At 40.5% G+C, this 16,577-nt stretch overlaps 1 protein-coding gene across 1 annotated transcript in view; it reads left to right on the top strand.

The window, feature by feature from the left end:
* The window catches only part of SLC12A2 (solute carrier family 12 member 2), a gene marked incomplete at its 5' end in the record, with an annotated part of 61,671 nt that overhangs the window by 31,582 nt on the left and 13,512 nt on the right, over window positions 1–16,577 (top strand). The window contains 6 exons of the mRNA XM_084278294.1: window positions 3,428–3,535; window positions 4,473–4,596; window positions 5,947–6,048; window positions 7,212–7,367; window positions 12,941–13,040; window positions 15,015–15,126. Of these exons, the coding sequence (XP_084134420.1) occupies window positions 3,428–3,535; window positions 4,473–4,596; window positions 5,947–6,048; window positions 7,212–7,367; window positions 12,941–13,040; window positions 15,015–15,126 (702 nt within the window). The remainder of the gene's footprint in view (window positions 1–3,427; window positions 3,536–4,472; window positions 4,597–5,946; window positions 6,049–7,211; window positions 7,368–12,940; window positions 13,041–15,014; window positions 15,127–16,577) is intronic.

The following is a 16,577-nucleotide window of genomic DNA, read 5'->3' as shown; positions in this document are numbered from 1 at the left end:
GATTGTTATATTTGTCTTCCGGCTTGTAAACGTTCAGGTTCTGAGGTTGGAAGTGCCAGCTTACTGGTCTACAGCCTGGAAACTACTGCTTTGCTGCACTTCATGCTGTATTCAGTTCTTCTGACAAAGAATTGATGTGAACTTAGGCAGCTCAGGTTTTGAATGTGTTTGGGTAGCAAATGGATTACTTGTGGTACTATTTACTGGTGAAAATCGTAGATGATGCAAAGACTCCTAAAGAGAGAACAGTTTGTGTGACAGCCTTAGTCACACTTGCTTAGAAAGACCATTATTTAGTTTCTCTTGCAATAAATGCAAATTAATTGCAGGTCCTTGCAGGCTTCAGGTATTTCTCATCACACTATCAGTGATATGTTTGTGTCCAGGCTTTCACTTGGTAGAACTTCAGAAACTTGTTCTGGGCTGAGTAGCCTCAACCTGGAAGTTTCCTAGGGTAAGCTATAGTTTTGGGTGGTCCGGATACATTTAACTTTGGATGAAAGTTGAAAATAGCATGAAAATCCATTCCAGAAGCAGTATGAAATTCTGGCTAAAATACTCCTCCTAGGAAGGAAGGCAGTTATAAAACAATGGAAAAAAAGCTAGGGGAAATTAATAAAGAATTGTACATACTCATTATAAAAATCTTAGCTTTAAAGCAGCTGATGCTTGTTTTCATGTGGCATTTTTCTCGGGTCCATAATGTCTGGACCAAAGAACTAAACTGTAGTCAAAATATGATTAAATATACCAAATATTTGAAATTTCAAAAGCTGTTTTAACAGCAAAGGCCAAGCAAACATAATGAATCCCTTAGCACAAGGAACCATATGTCTGTCTCGCCACAGCAGTGGTAACAGGGCAATTCTTAATAGGTATCTTAATAGGTCTTTCCAATTCTGTGTGTTCTTTCAAGGATGAAAATTTCAGTATTATAGCTACTTGCTTACGTGGGCTCCTTGGTTTTGTGGTCATGAGGTTTGGATTATGGTGTGTATGCTGAGGAGGGAGGGGTGTTCATGGCATACTGGTTCTGGAACTCTTTCCCCTTTTGTTCCCTTGCTTAGAAGCAGCTGCCTAGTGTATTTTACATTCCTAAGTCATTATTTTATAAAACAGATGTAATATTCAAAAAAAAGGTAGGGTAAATAAGTGGAAGCAATGAACAGAACCTAGAAAGAGAATGTAAAATCAGAATAGATTATAAGAACTAAATTTCCAAGAAGTTGGTGCAAGTCTAGTAGTGAAGGCTTCAAAATATTTTTTTTAATTGAATGGGGATAAAAGTTATGGAGGCTTGTACATGGATTCTGTCAATGAGAAATCTTTCTAAGGAAAACTGATTAAACCGTCCTTGCAGAGAAGAAAATTTTCATACTGCTTCTACAAAGACTCTTCTATGCTTGTTTGTTATGTTGCTGTAGCAAAAGTTTCTTTCTAAAATATGTGTCGGTAAAGCACTTACACTGTTAACTTCACTTCTAAAAATACAGTGTAGGGTTATTACAAATTTGCATTTATGATTGCAACTTTTTCTGTTGATTGTAAACCTAACTCAAACATGAGCATAGGAAGGATATCTTAATATACATGTTGTTAGGGGTTTTTGTCTATGAATATGTCCTGCTTTGTTTTGCTCTCAGTTCCAAATGTGCTTCAGAAAAATCTCTCTTCATTCGTTATGCTACTAGGACAGCTACTTTGCACTCATCTTACACATCTGCAGTTGTTTAATTTCTCTCTAGGCAAGATATACATTGAACTGTCCAAGGAAACTGATGTAGCATAGAGATTCAGTTGGCTGTTTAAGAGAACCTGTTCTGGAGAAAAATGCTGAGTTTTATGATTAGTTTAGCCCTAGGAATATAAATAAAACTTCATCGCTCACCTATATATTGTTTTTGAGAGCATGTCCTACCTAGTAAAATTGATTCAGACATCCAGATTTTACTAACTCAGGTGGCAGTAACATAACTGGGTACTTCTGCATGATCTTGCCTTCCTTCAGAACCTTTCCTGTAGGTGAGGTTGCCAGGATGAAAGGTCCAAATGGAGCAGAACCTCCATTCTGACACATTGTGCTTAAAAGGCATGATGCTAGCTTTGGTCTGCTGATTAAAGCCAAGCTTTTTGCAGGTGGTACCAAATTCTGAAACACTGATTATTTTAAAGCAGTATAGGTTTTTGTTTCAAGGAAAACTGTTAAACCATGTTTGCTTTATAAATACATAGTTCTGTATCTTAATGTACTTGACACATGCAAAGATGGCTACAGGTATGGTAGGATGTTATCAGTAGAATGGTAAAGAAGGTCTTTAAGCTATATGGCAACTAGACAGATCTTGTTTTGGTTCTAATTTAAGGATTACTTTTTTTAAAGTACCTTGTCAACAATGATCAAAGGATTGGAGCACTTCTGTGAAAATAGGCTGAGACTGTTGGGGTTGTTCAGCCTGGAGAAGAGAAGACTCCAGGGGGACTTATAGTGGCCGTCCAGTACCTGAAAGGTGCCTGTAAGAAAGCTGGGGAAGAACTGTCCACAAGGGCATGGAGCAGTAGGATGAGGGAGAGTGGTATTAAACTAGAAAAAGGAAGATTTAGGTTGGCTATTAGGTTGGCTCTTCAATATGAGAGTGGAGGATCAGTAGAACAGGTTGCCCAGAGGCATGGTGGAGGCCCCTGGAGATACTCGAGGTCAGACATGATGGGGCTCTGAGCAGCCTGATGTAGTGATGATGTCCTCCTGCGGGGGGTGTTGGACTAGATGGCCTTTAAAAGCCCCTTCCAACCTCACACGTTCTATGCTTTAGCTTAGTAAAGATTTAGCCTTTTGTTATTCATCCAGTCTACTAAGACCTGCATATTGTATCTTACTAATTGGGGTTATAAAGATGTCCTAGAATGTGGTCTTGGAGAGATGGGAAATCTGTTTGTCCTGTTCTTGTGATTTTGAAATTGGAAACAAGCCTGACTTAGTGATGGGAGTTGTTAAGAAACAACAATAAGTTTACTCAAGATGTTTGCTAATCTAAGTTGGTTTTTCATTTGGGCTTTCTGAGACCATGTTATTCAGCAATAGGCTAGTCAAAATATGTAACAAAATCCAATATATTTTCTTCTATGATTTATTTTTAATCCTTTTATGAGAATATAGAAACTTTTGATGTTGAATGTTTTGACCTGAGAACTACATGACTGGACTGTATATCAGGTGAAAAGCCACCTTCTCTTGTTCTGAAACTCAGATCCTTTTATATCTCCTGATTTGTCCCTAGTTAATTCATTGTTACGAATGCATTATATTGAAAGAGCTTTCAAGTGTAGGGTACATAGGATTTTATTTTTCTGTCTGTATAGTTATTGTTGCCATCCATTTCTAAAATATACTGATTTATATTGTTTAAAATATTAATTATTTTGCTTTCAGGTGATGAGTATGGTGTCAGGATTCGCACCTCTGATTTCTGCAGGTATTTTTTCAGCCACCTTGTCTTCTGCATTAGCATCTCTTGTGAGTGCACCTAAGATCTTCCAGGTAAGTATGGAAGCAAAACCATAATCTTTAAAAGAATAGTATCAGTTGACTTCTGAATAAGTTTTCGAAGGGCACTCTGACATACTGTCATCATGATTCATGCCAGTTGACATCAGTGGGTTGATAAAATACTTACCTGTTGCTTAGAATGGGAAAACAGCGTGGTGTTACTATTAGTAAAAGTACCAAGACTATAGTTTGTTCCAGATGTTTCTGGTTAGTTCAGAGATTAGTTGTGGTGTAACTGACATTACAGGAGTTTACAAACTCCTTTAGATGTTGTTTGTTGTAATGGTGTAGCACATACAAAAATAACAGTTTAGTAAATTCCTTAAAGTAATCATGGAAGGAGAAAGTATGAAGTATGTGGAATATTAATCCTCAAATGATAAATTATCAAAGTAAGAGTATACCAGTTCTCACGTAAGTAATTTATGTTGATGTTGTGTTCCTCAATTTTGCTTAAACTTGTTTTTGAACATTTTATCTCACTGTCTTTACAAGTTCTCTTTACTTGAGTAAAACTTCAGTGTCCTCTAATGACCTTCTTTCCCAAAAAATGAGTAAGAAGTCAAGCAAAGAAGGGATTTTGCTACAGTACAGAAGGACAGTATTGATGCAGAAAACTAGTGCATACATTGGGCAAACTTTCCACATTCTAAACAAACACAGTCTCTGAAGAAAGACTCTTTGTGGTTGTAAGACACCACTAAAGCAAAATAATCACAGAAAAGCAAAAGAAATAGAGATTACTGAAGGATAAAATATTGGAAATGAAAAAGATGCAGAGGCAATTGAAAATAGAATTAGTACATGGTAGCTATAAAGCACCTTCTTTCAGGAAAATAATATGCAGTGGAAGGCAGCGTTAGTCAGCATTATATGGATATGTTTTGAACAAAATGAATGCTGACGCTTGAATTTTATTTTTTCTTAGGCTTTGTGCAAGGACAACATTTATCCAGGATTTCAGATGTTTGCTAAAGGCTATGGGAAGAACAATGAACCACTGAGAGGCTATCTCCTAACATTCTTAATTGCTCTTGGATTCATACTAATTGGTTAGTTTGAAATTATGTCCTCAATATCTTTTAGTCCTTTACAAAACATTTTATTCCATATCATGACTTGATGACTCTGTCTTAGATGTTTAATGTGGAGCTTAATTCTGAACCAGCACTCTAAATCTGTTTAATTCAAGGGTTATTTTCTGCTATCTTCTAGATACAACTCTGTCTAGAACCGCAATAAATCTCAAACTATAGCAATACTGCACTAGCATCTTAGATACTGTCAACAAAAATACATCTTTTGCTTGAGATAGATGATGTATCTTGTAAATATGGAAGTTCATTTCAGATTTTTCATAATTACAGACAGCTTCAGTAAACAACAAACTTCCAGGAACAATACTTTTTGAAATGTATTTTTCTATTAAGTTATAAACCATAGAGATGAAAGCTGCTGCTGCTAAAGGAAAAGATAATCTAGGTAGAATTACATGTGTTCTGTGTCGATGGCAAACTAATTGTGCTGTGTCTGTCCATGAGTCCTGTCCCAATTCTTTTAAACTTCATTTCCTTGTTTGCTCTTTGATCCTTCCCCCAAGCCTGCTTAAGGCACAGGTATACCCATGATGTCTCTGCTGCAGCACACTGGCTGGGAGTTTGAGTACAGCAAATAGAAACTTGCAGGCTAACATGGTGCATTCTACATTTTGATCAATTTTTTATATGGGGAGAGTACACACATAAATGTACCATGCAGCCTCAAGGAAAGGGGAGCATCAGGTTCTCCCATCCCTTTTCATAAAAGAAGATGTACGTGTCACTGTTGTGATGGTTTTAGCATATAATAACGCACCATAGTACCATCTGCATAATGTTTCGTTTAAAGTGCAGGCAGATTAATGTTTGTCACATTGCTCACACTAACTTTGGCTGTTGACGTTCACCACAGTGGACTGTTTCTTAAACTTAATAGTGTCTTGTTCTTTGCTGTTTGAGAATTGAGCTAAAAGGTACTACAGATGTATTAATTCTCTGTCTGCTGTTTCTGATGTTCTTTAGAGCTCAGGCGCTGTTTGATCAAGCTATGATAGGAATTAAATTTTCTCAGTGAATTATTTTGAGAAGGTTTGCAGTGCTTCAAAAGCATCAGTCCTGGAACACTTGAAAGTGTGGAAAAATGTATATATTCTTAAAAATTACTGTTTAAAAATGCTTCCTAACTATTAGAAACTAATGTAGTAAATAAAGATAATAGCTCTGTCTGAACAGAAGGGGCAAGCTGCTTCTCGTTAGTGTACCTCAGAAAATGAGGCTATTTGTAGCAGATTTTATGACTCTGGAATTTACAAAGCTGTTGGGTGATATCTTTCACAATAATGTGCTTTGTTTCTTGTTTCACAGCTGAACTGAACGTCATTGCTCCAATTATTTCTAACTTCTTCTTGGCCTCATACGCCTTGATTAACTTCTCTGTATTCCATGCTTCTCTTGCAAAATCTCCAGGTAGGAACTACATTTTGTGTGTGAGAGTTTAGCCTGCAATTTCTTTATGAATAAATAGAATTTTAAGCAAAAAAAATAATCTGTATTAGTAACTTTTATTTAGTTACTGAATATTTGTATTACAAGTATAATACAGTGTGTACTTGGGTCTTTGGAAAGTTTGAGGACAGAGTAATCCAGTAGGTCTTTTAAGCAACTAATATTTTCATGTTTGCTGAGGGAACACAAGATAATCCTGTATTTATTCAGAATCACTAGAAGAAAGCATTCTTCTGAATATAGTATCTGGTGCTCGGGAACCAATATTTTGTCATCTTCCAATTTCTCTGTTAATACCTTTCATCTTCTAGTCCAGAAGAAACTGAAATGGCAGGTGCAAGTGCCACATCTTGATAGCCTTTGTTGTGGGAGGCTAGATAGAGTATAGGGGTAAGCCAAAACCCAGTACTTGCAAGAGAGATGTAAATGGTATCCAGTCCACTATGCATTTGTACTGAAATAGTGACCTTAAAAGCTGCTTTTAAGTTGCTGGACTGATAGATAGCCCTGTTTTGCCAGAGTATATGTATAACTGTTTACACTGTAATTTTGTGTCTAATACATTTGTTAATCATCGGTGTATTGGTGGGGATGTGAGTGTTTGTATACCTGATTTTGGACAAACTTCTGACAAATAAGGATGTGAAGCAGTGATAATCCAGTATTTTGACATCCTGAAGTTCTATTTGGGTATACCTGTTGTCATTTTTTCATGTGGTGACAATTTCTGGTCATGTGTAAAGAGTGAAATACACAGCTAGAAACAGTATGTAAGACAGTGAGTCAGTGAACTGATTCATGTTATACTACCTTTGAAAAAAAACCAGGCAAGCTGTTGCCCACAGTTCCTATAGCCTGATTCAAGAGACATACTGGCACAAGCTTCTTCAGACTTCTCTGATACATGCTTTTAGAGGGGAAAATGAGGAACACTGCCATGTCTGTGTAAGAAAGATGCAAATTCATTTGCAGTGACATTACCATAACTCATACATTCACATGAAGTGTGATGCAAAACACTAGGGAAGGAAAAGAGGAGTAGCACCTTCCTTCTCTTGGAGTGGTGATTACATTAACTTCCTCCTTCTTTTTCTCTTCTATCCACTAAATTCTGTTTTGACTAGGTTGGCGCCCTGCTTTCAAATACTATAATATGTGGATTTCTCTTGTTGGAGCTATTCTGTGCTGCATTGTGATGTTTGTCATTAATTGGTGGGCGGCGCTTCTAACGTATGTCATAGTCCTTGGACTCTACATTTATGTGACTTACAAGAAACCAGGTGTGTATAAGGGCTTCTTTGGTTGTGGTGGTGGGTTGGGGATATAGAAGAGAAAAAGTAGTGACATTTAAGAAAGAGAATTTACTTTTGCTTGGCCATGTAGTGCAAATTTCTGTTTTGAACTTCAATTATAATGAAATGTAATTATGCCTGTATAGTCACTGCAGTTGTTTCCCCTACTTCCGAATTATCAGGATGCATGCCTTGCACTTAGACATAAATATTTGAATGAAAATTGGAGGAAGAAGTGTGTATAGAAAGAGCTTGGGTTGCAGAAACAAAGGCCACTAGGAAAGCATGTTATGTTTTGATAGAAAGTGAAGGAGGATATTCCCTTACCTTTCTAAGTTGAAAAAGGAATTCAGTGGTGGTGGGTTATTTTTTCAGTAAACCATTCCTATAGGTATGATAACTTAAAAACCCTACTTCACTCCTCCAAGAGCACGGTATGATCAAAAGTGCAAGATGGAGCAGAACTGAACCAAAAAGTGTTCCAGAAGTTGAAAATTGGGAAAACTGTACGTCCTGGGCTATGACAAAATTAACACAGACGAGAAATCAATTGTAGCTATCGAAAGATTTATATGGGAACAAATAGAGACGATACTGGGATCTTTCACAAGATCACAAGATCACAAGGTTGGAAGAGATCTTTGAAGATCATTGAATTCAACCATTCCCATCCTATGCTAAACCATAGCCCTAAGTACCTCATCTACCCTTTTTTGAACACATCCAGGGAAGGTGACTCAACCACCTGCCTGGGCAGCCTGTTCCAGGCCCTGACAACTCTTTCAGTAAAAATTTTTTTTCTAATATCTAATCTAAACCTGCCCTGGCACAGCTTCATGCCATTTCCCCTTGTTCTATCTTCTGTCACCTGGCTGAAGAGACCAGCTCCCACCTCTCTACAACGTCCCTTCAGGTAGTTGTAGGTGGTGATAAAGTCACCCCTCAGCCTCCTCTTCTCCAGGCTAAACATCCCCAGCTCCCTCAGCCGTTCCTCATATGATTTGCCCTCCAGCCCCTTCACCAGCCTGGTATGTCCTTTTTATGGTGGGGAGCCCAGAGCTGCACACAGTACTCGAGGTGTGGCCTCACCAATGCTGAGTACAGGGGCACAATTACCTCCCTAGACCTACTGGCCACACTGTTTCTGATACAAGCCAAGATGCCATTGGCTTTCCTGGCCTCCCGGGCACACTGCTGGCTCATATTCAGCCTGCTGTCAACCAACACACCCAGGTCCTTCTCTTCCTGACAGCTCTCCAGCCAGTCTCCCCCAAGCCTGTAGTGTTGCATGGGGTTGTTATGTCCCATGTGCAGCACTCTGCACTTGGCCTTGTTAAACTTCATCCCATTGGTCTCAGCCCATCAGTCCAGTCTTTTCAGATTCCTCTGAAGAGCCTCCCTACCCTCAGGTAGATCAACACTTCCTCCCAGCTTAGTGTCATCCTCAGACTTACTGAGGGAGCATTCAATCCCTTCATCGAGGTCACTGATAAAGATATTGAACAACACCAGACCCAGGATTGAGCCCTGGGGGACGCCACTCGTGACTGGCCTCCAGCTGGATTTGGTTCCATTCACCACCACCCTTTGGGCCCGGCCATCCAGCCAGTTTTTAACCCAGTTGAGGGTCCATCTGTCTAGGCCAGTGGCAGCCAGTTTCTCAGTCAGCATGCTGTGAGAAACCGTGTCAAAGGCTTTACTGAAGTCCAGGTAGACCACATCCACAGCCTTCCCCTTGTCCATTAAGCGAGTCACCTTGTCATAGAAGGTGATCAGGTTAGTTTGACAGGATCTACCTTTTGTAGACCCACGTTGACTAGGCCTGATCTCCTGGCCTTCACACATGTGCTGCATGATAGCTCTCAAGATGACCCTCTCCATGATCTTCCCCAGGACTGAGGTCAGGCTGACAGGCCTGTAGTTCCCCAGATCCTCCTTCCGGCCCTTCATATATATGGGTGTAACATCTGCCAGGCTCCAGTCGAGTGGAACTTCTCCAATCTGCCAGGATTTCTGGTAGATGATGGAAAGGGGTTTGGCAAGCACATCTGCCAGCTCTCTCAGTACCCTCAGGTGAATCACATCAGGTCCCATCGACTTGTTAGTGTCTTAACTGGCCAAGTAGGTCGCTAATCATTTCTTCCTTAACCATGGGAATTTTGCTGTTCTTCCCCTCTCTGTCGGCCAGATCCTGAGGATAAGTACTTGGAATAACCATCTTTACTATTAAAGACTGAGGTGAAGAAGAAATTAAGGACCTCAGCCTTATCCTTATCCCTTGTCACTAATGTTGCCTCAGTATCCAACAAGGGCTGGAAATTCTCCTTGACCCTTCTCTTACTGTTAATGTACCTATAGAAAGACTTTTTATTATCTTTTACAGAACTGGCCAGTTTGAGTTCCAGTTCAGCTTTAGCCCTTCTGACTTTCTCCCTACATGATCTCACTAAATTCCTATAGTCAGCCCAAGACACCTGCCCCTTCTTCCAAAGGTCATATTTTTCCCTCTTTTCCCGAAGATCTTTCTAGATGTTCTTACTCAGTCAAGCTGGGTTCCTACCTCACAGACTCCTCTTCCGACTGACTGGGACAGCCTGTTCTTGTGCTGCCAAGATTTCCTTCTTGAGGAGCAAGCAAAAGCAAACCTCTTGGGCTTCTCTGCCCTCAAGGGCTGCCTCCCATGGAATCTTATTGAGCAGCTTCCTGAGCAGACCAAAGTCAGCCCTACGGAAGTCTAAGGTGCTTGTTCTGGTGTTTCCCTTCCTTACTTATCCCAGTACTAAGAATTCTATCAACTCATGATCACTATGCCCCAGGCATCCTCCAACCTTCACTTCCCCCACTAGGCCTTCTCTGTTTACAAACAACAACTCCAGCAGGGCACCTTCCCTGGTGGGTTCATTCATCAGCTGGGTCAGGAAATTGTCTTCCAAACACTCCAGGAATCTTCTAGACTGCTTCCTCCCTGCTGTATTGTACCTCCAGGAGACATCTGGTAAATTGAAGTCCCCAATAAGGATGAGGGCTAGTGCTCATGAGACTTCTCCCAGTTGTTTAAAAAACAACTCATCAGCTTCCTCCTCCTGGTCAAGTGGTCTATAGTAGACTCCCATCACTATATCAACCTGATTTCATTTTCCTCTGATCTTTACCCAGAGGCACTCAACCCTTTCATCATCATACTCCAGCTCCAGGCAGTCAAAACATTCCCTGACATACAGGGCTACCCGACCTCCTCTCCTACCCAGCCTGTCACACCTGTATAGTTTATAACCAGCTATTGCAGTACTCCAATGATGTGAATTGTCCCACCATGTTTCAGTGATGGCAATCACATCATAGTCTCCCTTAGTAACAAGGACTTCTAATTCCTCCTGTTTATTGCCCATGCTGCTTGCATTGGTGTAGATGCACTTCATCTGGTCTATTGATCTTGTTATTCTCCTCAGGGAAGCCTTGTTTCCCAAGTGGCAGCCGATTAAGTTACCCAGCCCATTGGTAGTAGTTACATTTCTACTCTGAATTATCACACTACCCGCCGGATTAACTAGCGTGGCTGACCGGAGGTCATTGCCAGCACACCGTTCCTCAATAACTTGACCACCACAACCAGGCTTTTTTTCTGTCTAGCCTGGCCCTGTCCCCCTCCCCCTTCTTATCTAGTTTAAAGCTCTCTTAATGAGCCCCGCTAGTTTCTTTGACAGTATCCTTCTGCCCCCTGGGGATAAGTTCTCCCCATCCCTGGAAAGTAAGGCTGATGAGTCTAGAGCTAGCCCATTGTCAAAGAACCCAAAGTTCTGTTTCATACACCATGCTCTGAGGCTCTTCTCCTTCCATCCCTCCACATTCCCTGTAGTAGGAATGATGGAGGAAAACACTACCTGTGCTCCAGATCCTCATACCATGTGTCCCAGGGCCCTTAAATATTTCTTAAGGGTCCTCAGTTTTCTTTTATGTATTTGATTACTACCAATTTGGAAAATTAAAAGCGGGTAATAGTCCGTGTGCCTGACCAAGGTTGGGAGTCTCTTTAAGTCCCTAACTGAAGCTCCCTTAAGGCAGCAGACTTCCCTGTGTAGAGGGTCCGGCCTACAGATTGGGCCCTCAGTTCCCTCCAAAAGGGAATCACCTAAAACAATGACCCGTCTTTTTGTTTTAACAGAGCCTGTTTTGATAGTATGTTTAGGGGGTCTTGTCCTAGGGAACACAACCTCAGGAGTCAATTTTCCTATCAGCTGTCCCATTATCTGGCTGGTCCCCTTCTAGCAGGGCCTCATATCTATTGCTCAGAGGAACTTGAGGACAAAGGACAGGCATGGAAGGCACTCTCCTACTACCCTTGTCATGTACCTGCTTCCATTCATCCCTTCCGTTAAGACTGTCCTGCCTGGGGGAGGGTACAGGGTCCCTCCGGTCCTGGGCACTGTCAATTGGGATCTTACCTTTCTGTGGCTGGGAGGACAGAACCTGGCTCCTCCAATCTATCTCCATTTTAGCTTCCCTGATGCTCATTAGCCTGTCTAGTTTATCTTTGAGAACATCTACCTCTTCTTGTAGGTATGCTGCTGTGCTGAGGAGATCCCTAATCAGCTCACACAGCACACAGCCATAATCAGAGCTTTCTCCTGCTGCAAGCATGTTGTTACATTCCCTGCACCCCAAGACCTGCACTGCAACATGCTGCTGCGGTTGTTTGAACTGTGTTCCTACTTCCACAGTGGAAGGTGTTGGGGTCGTGGCCCCACGCTAGGTAGACACCGTCTTGCAATACCGTGCCAAAGATTAATGAGCCTCACCTGTCAGTTGCCTGTGCTCCTCTATTTCCTCTGCCCGGCGGGTGGGCTACCTGCTTTCCTGTGTGATGTGGGTGGGCAGCAAATAGTCGATGTCGTCCTTAATCCCTTTTAAGGCTAGAGGTGGGGTCACGTGATGTCAGGGGGAGGGTGAGCTCTGGCGAGTTTCCTGGTAGAGCTTCCGGGTAGTCGCCGCAGGTGGGAGGAGCTGCACGCCGGGTGCCCGGATGTAGGGAACCTCTCTGCACAGCCTGATCTGCCGCACGGCCCCTGAGCTTACCAAGTGATCGCTGTCACCGCTGATCGTTGCTCACCAACTGAAAATTTTCCTTATGAAAACAATAATCTAAAAGGAACTGCCTAATCTAGCAGTTTTTCACTGAAAGCGTTTGACTGTTTAGGCACTGTTTTGGGATTTGTCTTCACTGTGATATAAAATAACTAAGCATGACATTTTTTCCTGAAGTGGGTTTTTTTTGACTTTCAAGGTGTCAGAGTCTTTGAAACATACGGGAAAGCCTTACTTCCTAGAATTATAAAATACCAAACTCTTTAACTTTTTTTGCCAAAAGTTTTACAGCAATGTTACCTTTAAATACAATTTGCCTGTTGAGCTGCAGCAGTTTTGACTGGTGTTGTGTAGAATGTACCAAGGTGTAGCTTAAATCTTCTGTGTTTTCAGTTGGTATTCAATGTTCATTTTGTGCTCATGTGGTTTTACAATGAATAGCTTTAAATAAAATACTGGAACTTCAAATCTTCCAACAGACGTGAACTGGGGATCATCAACACAAGCTTTGACTTACTTGAATGCACTACAGCATTCTATTCGGCTCTCAGGAGTGGAAGATCATGTGAAAAACTTCAGGTAACATTTAGTAATTAGACATAGGAAATGACTTGTGTGTATTTAGTAGGGTACTGTTATGATATTAGCTATGATGGCTTCCATCTATTCATCTTCTATGGAGTTACCAGTTTCAGATTTCACCACCATCAATATCCTCTGGACAAATTTACATTAGCATCAACCCTTGCAGCTGCAGGTGTAATAAGGGTATTATTGAGTTATGGCCAGCGTATTAGCAAGAGAATCTAGCTACTAAAATCTTCTGTTGTGTATGAAGGGAGACTTTACATACTTAGGGTGGAATTTAAAAAGGAGTGTGTTCAGGGAGAGATTCTTGATACAGGTGCCATTCTGTGAGTCTACATCCAGAATGCAGAGTTGAGCAAGTGTAACTTTCTGCTTGTGCTGATACAGTAAATGAATGCTTTGCTGATTAGTGTCTGTTTAGGATTGCGCTGGAAGGGCTTCAGCTGTTACTGGAAGCTAATATGTAGCTTTCTGAGTTTTAAGCTTGTTATCCTAAGGAGATACTGGCTTAATGTAAGCCAGTTTTAAGCGCAGTAGCTTTAGGAGAAATTTTTTGATGCAATACTGGTTTCTAACTGAATGGCAAAAAAAATTTGCCATCAAAAAAAATTGAGTTCTCGTAATACCAAACTGCACTGGTTTAGAATATTATTTATATATAGTGTAAGTCTGCAAGCTGGGCTGGAGTTTTGATCTGCTTCAGGGTAGGAAGCATTTACAGAGCGTTTAGGACAGGCTGGATCAGTGAGACAGAGTTGAGATTCAGCAAGGCTCAGTGCCAGGTACTGTATTTAGGTTACTACAACCCCATTCAATGTTAAAGGCTTTGGGAAGAGCGGCTAGAAAACTACCCAGCGAAAACCAGCTACCTTGAGGTCCTGTTGCTTAACAACCGCTGAATGTAAGCCAGTAGTGTACCCAACAGCATCCTGGCCTGTATCAGAAATAGTTTGGCAAGCAGGACTAGGGAAGGGATCATCTGTACTTGGCTCTGTTGTGGCTACATCTTGAATACTGTGTTCAGTTTTGGGCCCATCACTACAAGAAGTACGTTGAGGTGCTGGTAGCCAGGTGAGTGTTGGGTCTTTCCCAAGTAAAAATCAATAGAATATAGGGAAATGGCCTCAAGTTGCACCATGTGAGATTTAAATTGGGTATTGGGAAAATAGCTTCACAGAAGGGGTTGTCAGGCACTGAACACACTGCCAAGGGAAGTGGTTGAGCACCATCCCTGGAGGTACCTAAAAGATATGTAGGTGCTTAGGGATATGGTTTAATGGTGGGCGTGGCAGTGCTACGTTAATGATTGGACTTCATGATCTTAAAGATCTTTCCCAACCTCAACAATTCTGTGAGATACTATTACTCTAATGTGGAAAACGAACTGGAGGTGAGGCAGAGATTGAGACAGGTTAGGCGATTCTTATGATAGGAAAAATGACCTCCTGAAATCAATTCTGAAGTTTTACTCTAGACTACTTTCTAATAAATTTTAAGAGATTAACATGGTTGCAATTGTTCAGCTCTGGCTTCTGAATGATACTAATTTAAAAGAAAAAAAGCCAATTCCAGTTTTTCTACTGTGAACCGATAAGCCTAAACTAGAAAAGGCAAAGGAGTTCCACGTACATATGGGAATAGTAGTTCATCCTTGTGACTGACTTTTGTCTGAAATCTGTTTCTGATCTTCTTTAATGTGTAAGTTGTCAGATTTAGTGTGATTACTAAATTTGGAACCAATTAATCATAGGTCTGTTTACAGTTGTGGAAAAATTTATCTTTACCTAATTTACATAGTCTTGTAAAAGTTGATAAGGTTACTATCCCTCCAGTGATGAGTATGTTCTTAAGGCAAATATTTAGAAGAAACATCTTTCTGTTAATAAAAAAAGCTCGACAGCTCCAGATGACATGTATTCCAACCTTCTATTTTTCTTTTGTCTCCTCATCTATTTGCAATTCTAGACCTCAGTGCTTAGTTATGACAGGTGCTCCAAACTCACGTCCAGCTTTGCTTCATCTTGTCCATGCCTTCACCAAGAATGTGGGCTTGATGATCTGTGGCCACGTACATATGGTAAGTGTATTCTGTCTTTACTTAAAATTAACTTGTCTTTTGAGGTGTTTTTGTTGGGTTTTTTAACCTGTATGTTTCTCGTTTATAGTTCTTCTTTGCATGGGGTTGCTTTGTTGATTTAGATGAAACTGTCATTAGGCATTCAGATACACGAAGAGACTTGCTAGTATGGATTATCATTATTCCTGTTAGCTGTGCTACAGGGGAAGCTTTGCAGACTTAGTGCCTTTGATCATTTGATGATTAAATGCTGAGGAAGCTTTGTAGGAGTAAAGTGAACATTGGATTATAACCAGGATTTCTTTCTGTCCATATGTTGTACAGTCTCATACTCTTTAATGCTTTGGTCAGAATAGTTGGTCAAACCAATATACAGTATACAGCTAGATGTCCTCACATGTATTACTGTTTCAGGAAGATGGATTCCTATGTAGATTTCTTAGAAAGCCTGGTCTAAAATAAAACTCCTCAAGCAGTAATCTTAGTATCAGTTTAGCCAATAGTTAAAATTGCTTTTAATATTTCAAGTAGATTTTTATTCCTTCAGTTACTGGATTTCATGGCAGATGAAACAGTAATGCAAACAGGTTTTTCCTTTCCTGTTCTCTTTCTGCCCTGTCTCTTCTACTTCACTAACTTTCCCTGTTTTTTGTCAGGATATGAGGTACAGGCTTTTTGGAGTTGGGTGCGAGGGCTGTTCTGCAAGGACATAAGTTAAACAGTAGCTTTTTTTAGTGACTGTTGTGGTTTCACCCTAGCTGAGAGCCAAGATGGCAACCCTCTAGAGGTTGGGACGTGGGGATGGGAAAGAAAGTAAGCTTGAAAATCATGCTTTTCATGAGTTAGACATACTATGATCTGTACCAAAATTTCAGTTAACTACAGAGAGGCTGATGCATCTGACAAACATTGGTAAACATGTTTTAGCATATTGGGACTGTGTATTTTAACTTCATGGTTCAAGGCCAAACATTTTTCTGTCACATTGCTGAGAACATTTAAACAAGTGCAACTTTGTATTTTAAGGCTGAATACTCTTAAGTATGTTTAAATTTACCATACTTAGTAAATATGAATTCTTTCTGTTCTAATGAAGAGAGAAATAGTTAATGCAAGTCCGTGGACCATATGTTCTGTGAAGACAAATACTTGTCAGTTGTCTTCAGAAACTTTAATTATTTTAATTCCTGTTTATACAAACTTCTACACAAATTTCAAGCAGTGCAAAGAAGAGAAGCTGAGTAGTACTAGAAAGGTAAGATACCACAGGTGGAGTTACTGTCTTTCAAAAGTAGGAGCTGTACTGAAAAGAATAATATAGTGTCATTGTTCTTTTAGGGAAGCAATTCCAATTAAGAGATTTTTTGGGGTCATATCCTGTTGAAAATTGCTTTCATACAAGGATGACACTACCTTACCCTTCAGTAACTCTGGCCTTTTCGTCAGAATCT

Source organism: Gallinula chloropus (assembly GCF_964237585.1).
Source record: "Gallinula chloropus genome assembly, chromosome: Z".
Classification (NCBI taxonomy): domain Eukaryota; kingdom Metazoa; phylum Chordata; class Aves; order Gruiformes; family Rallidae; genus Gallinula; species Gallinula chloropus.
The sequence above is the reverse complement of the archived record's forward strand: the minus strand, read 5'-3'. Positions and strand labels throughout refer to the sequence as shown.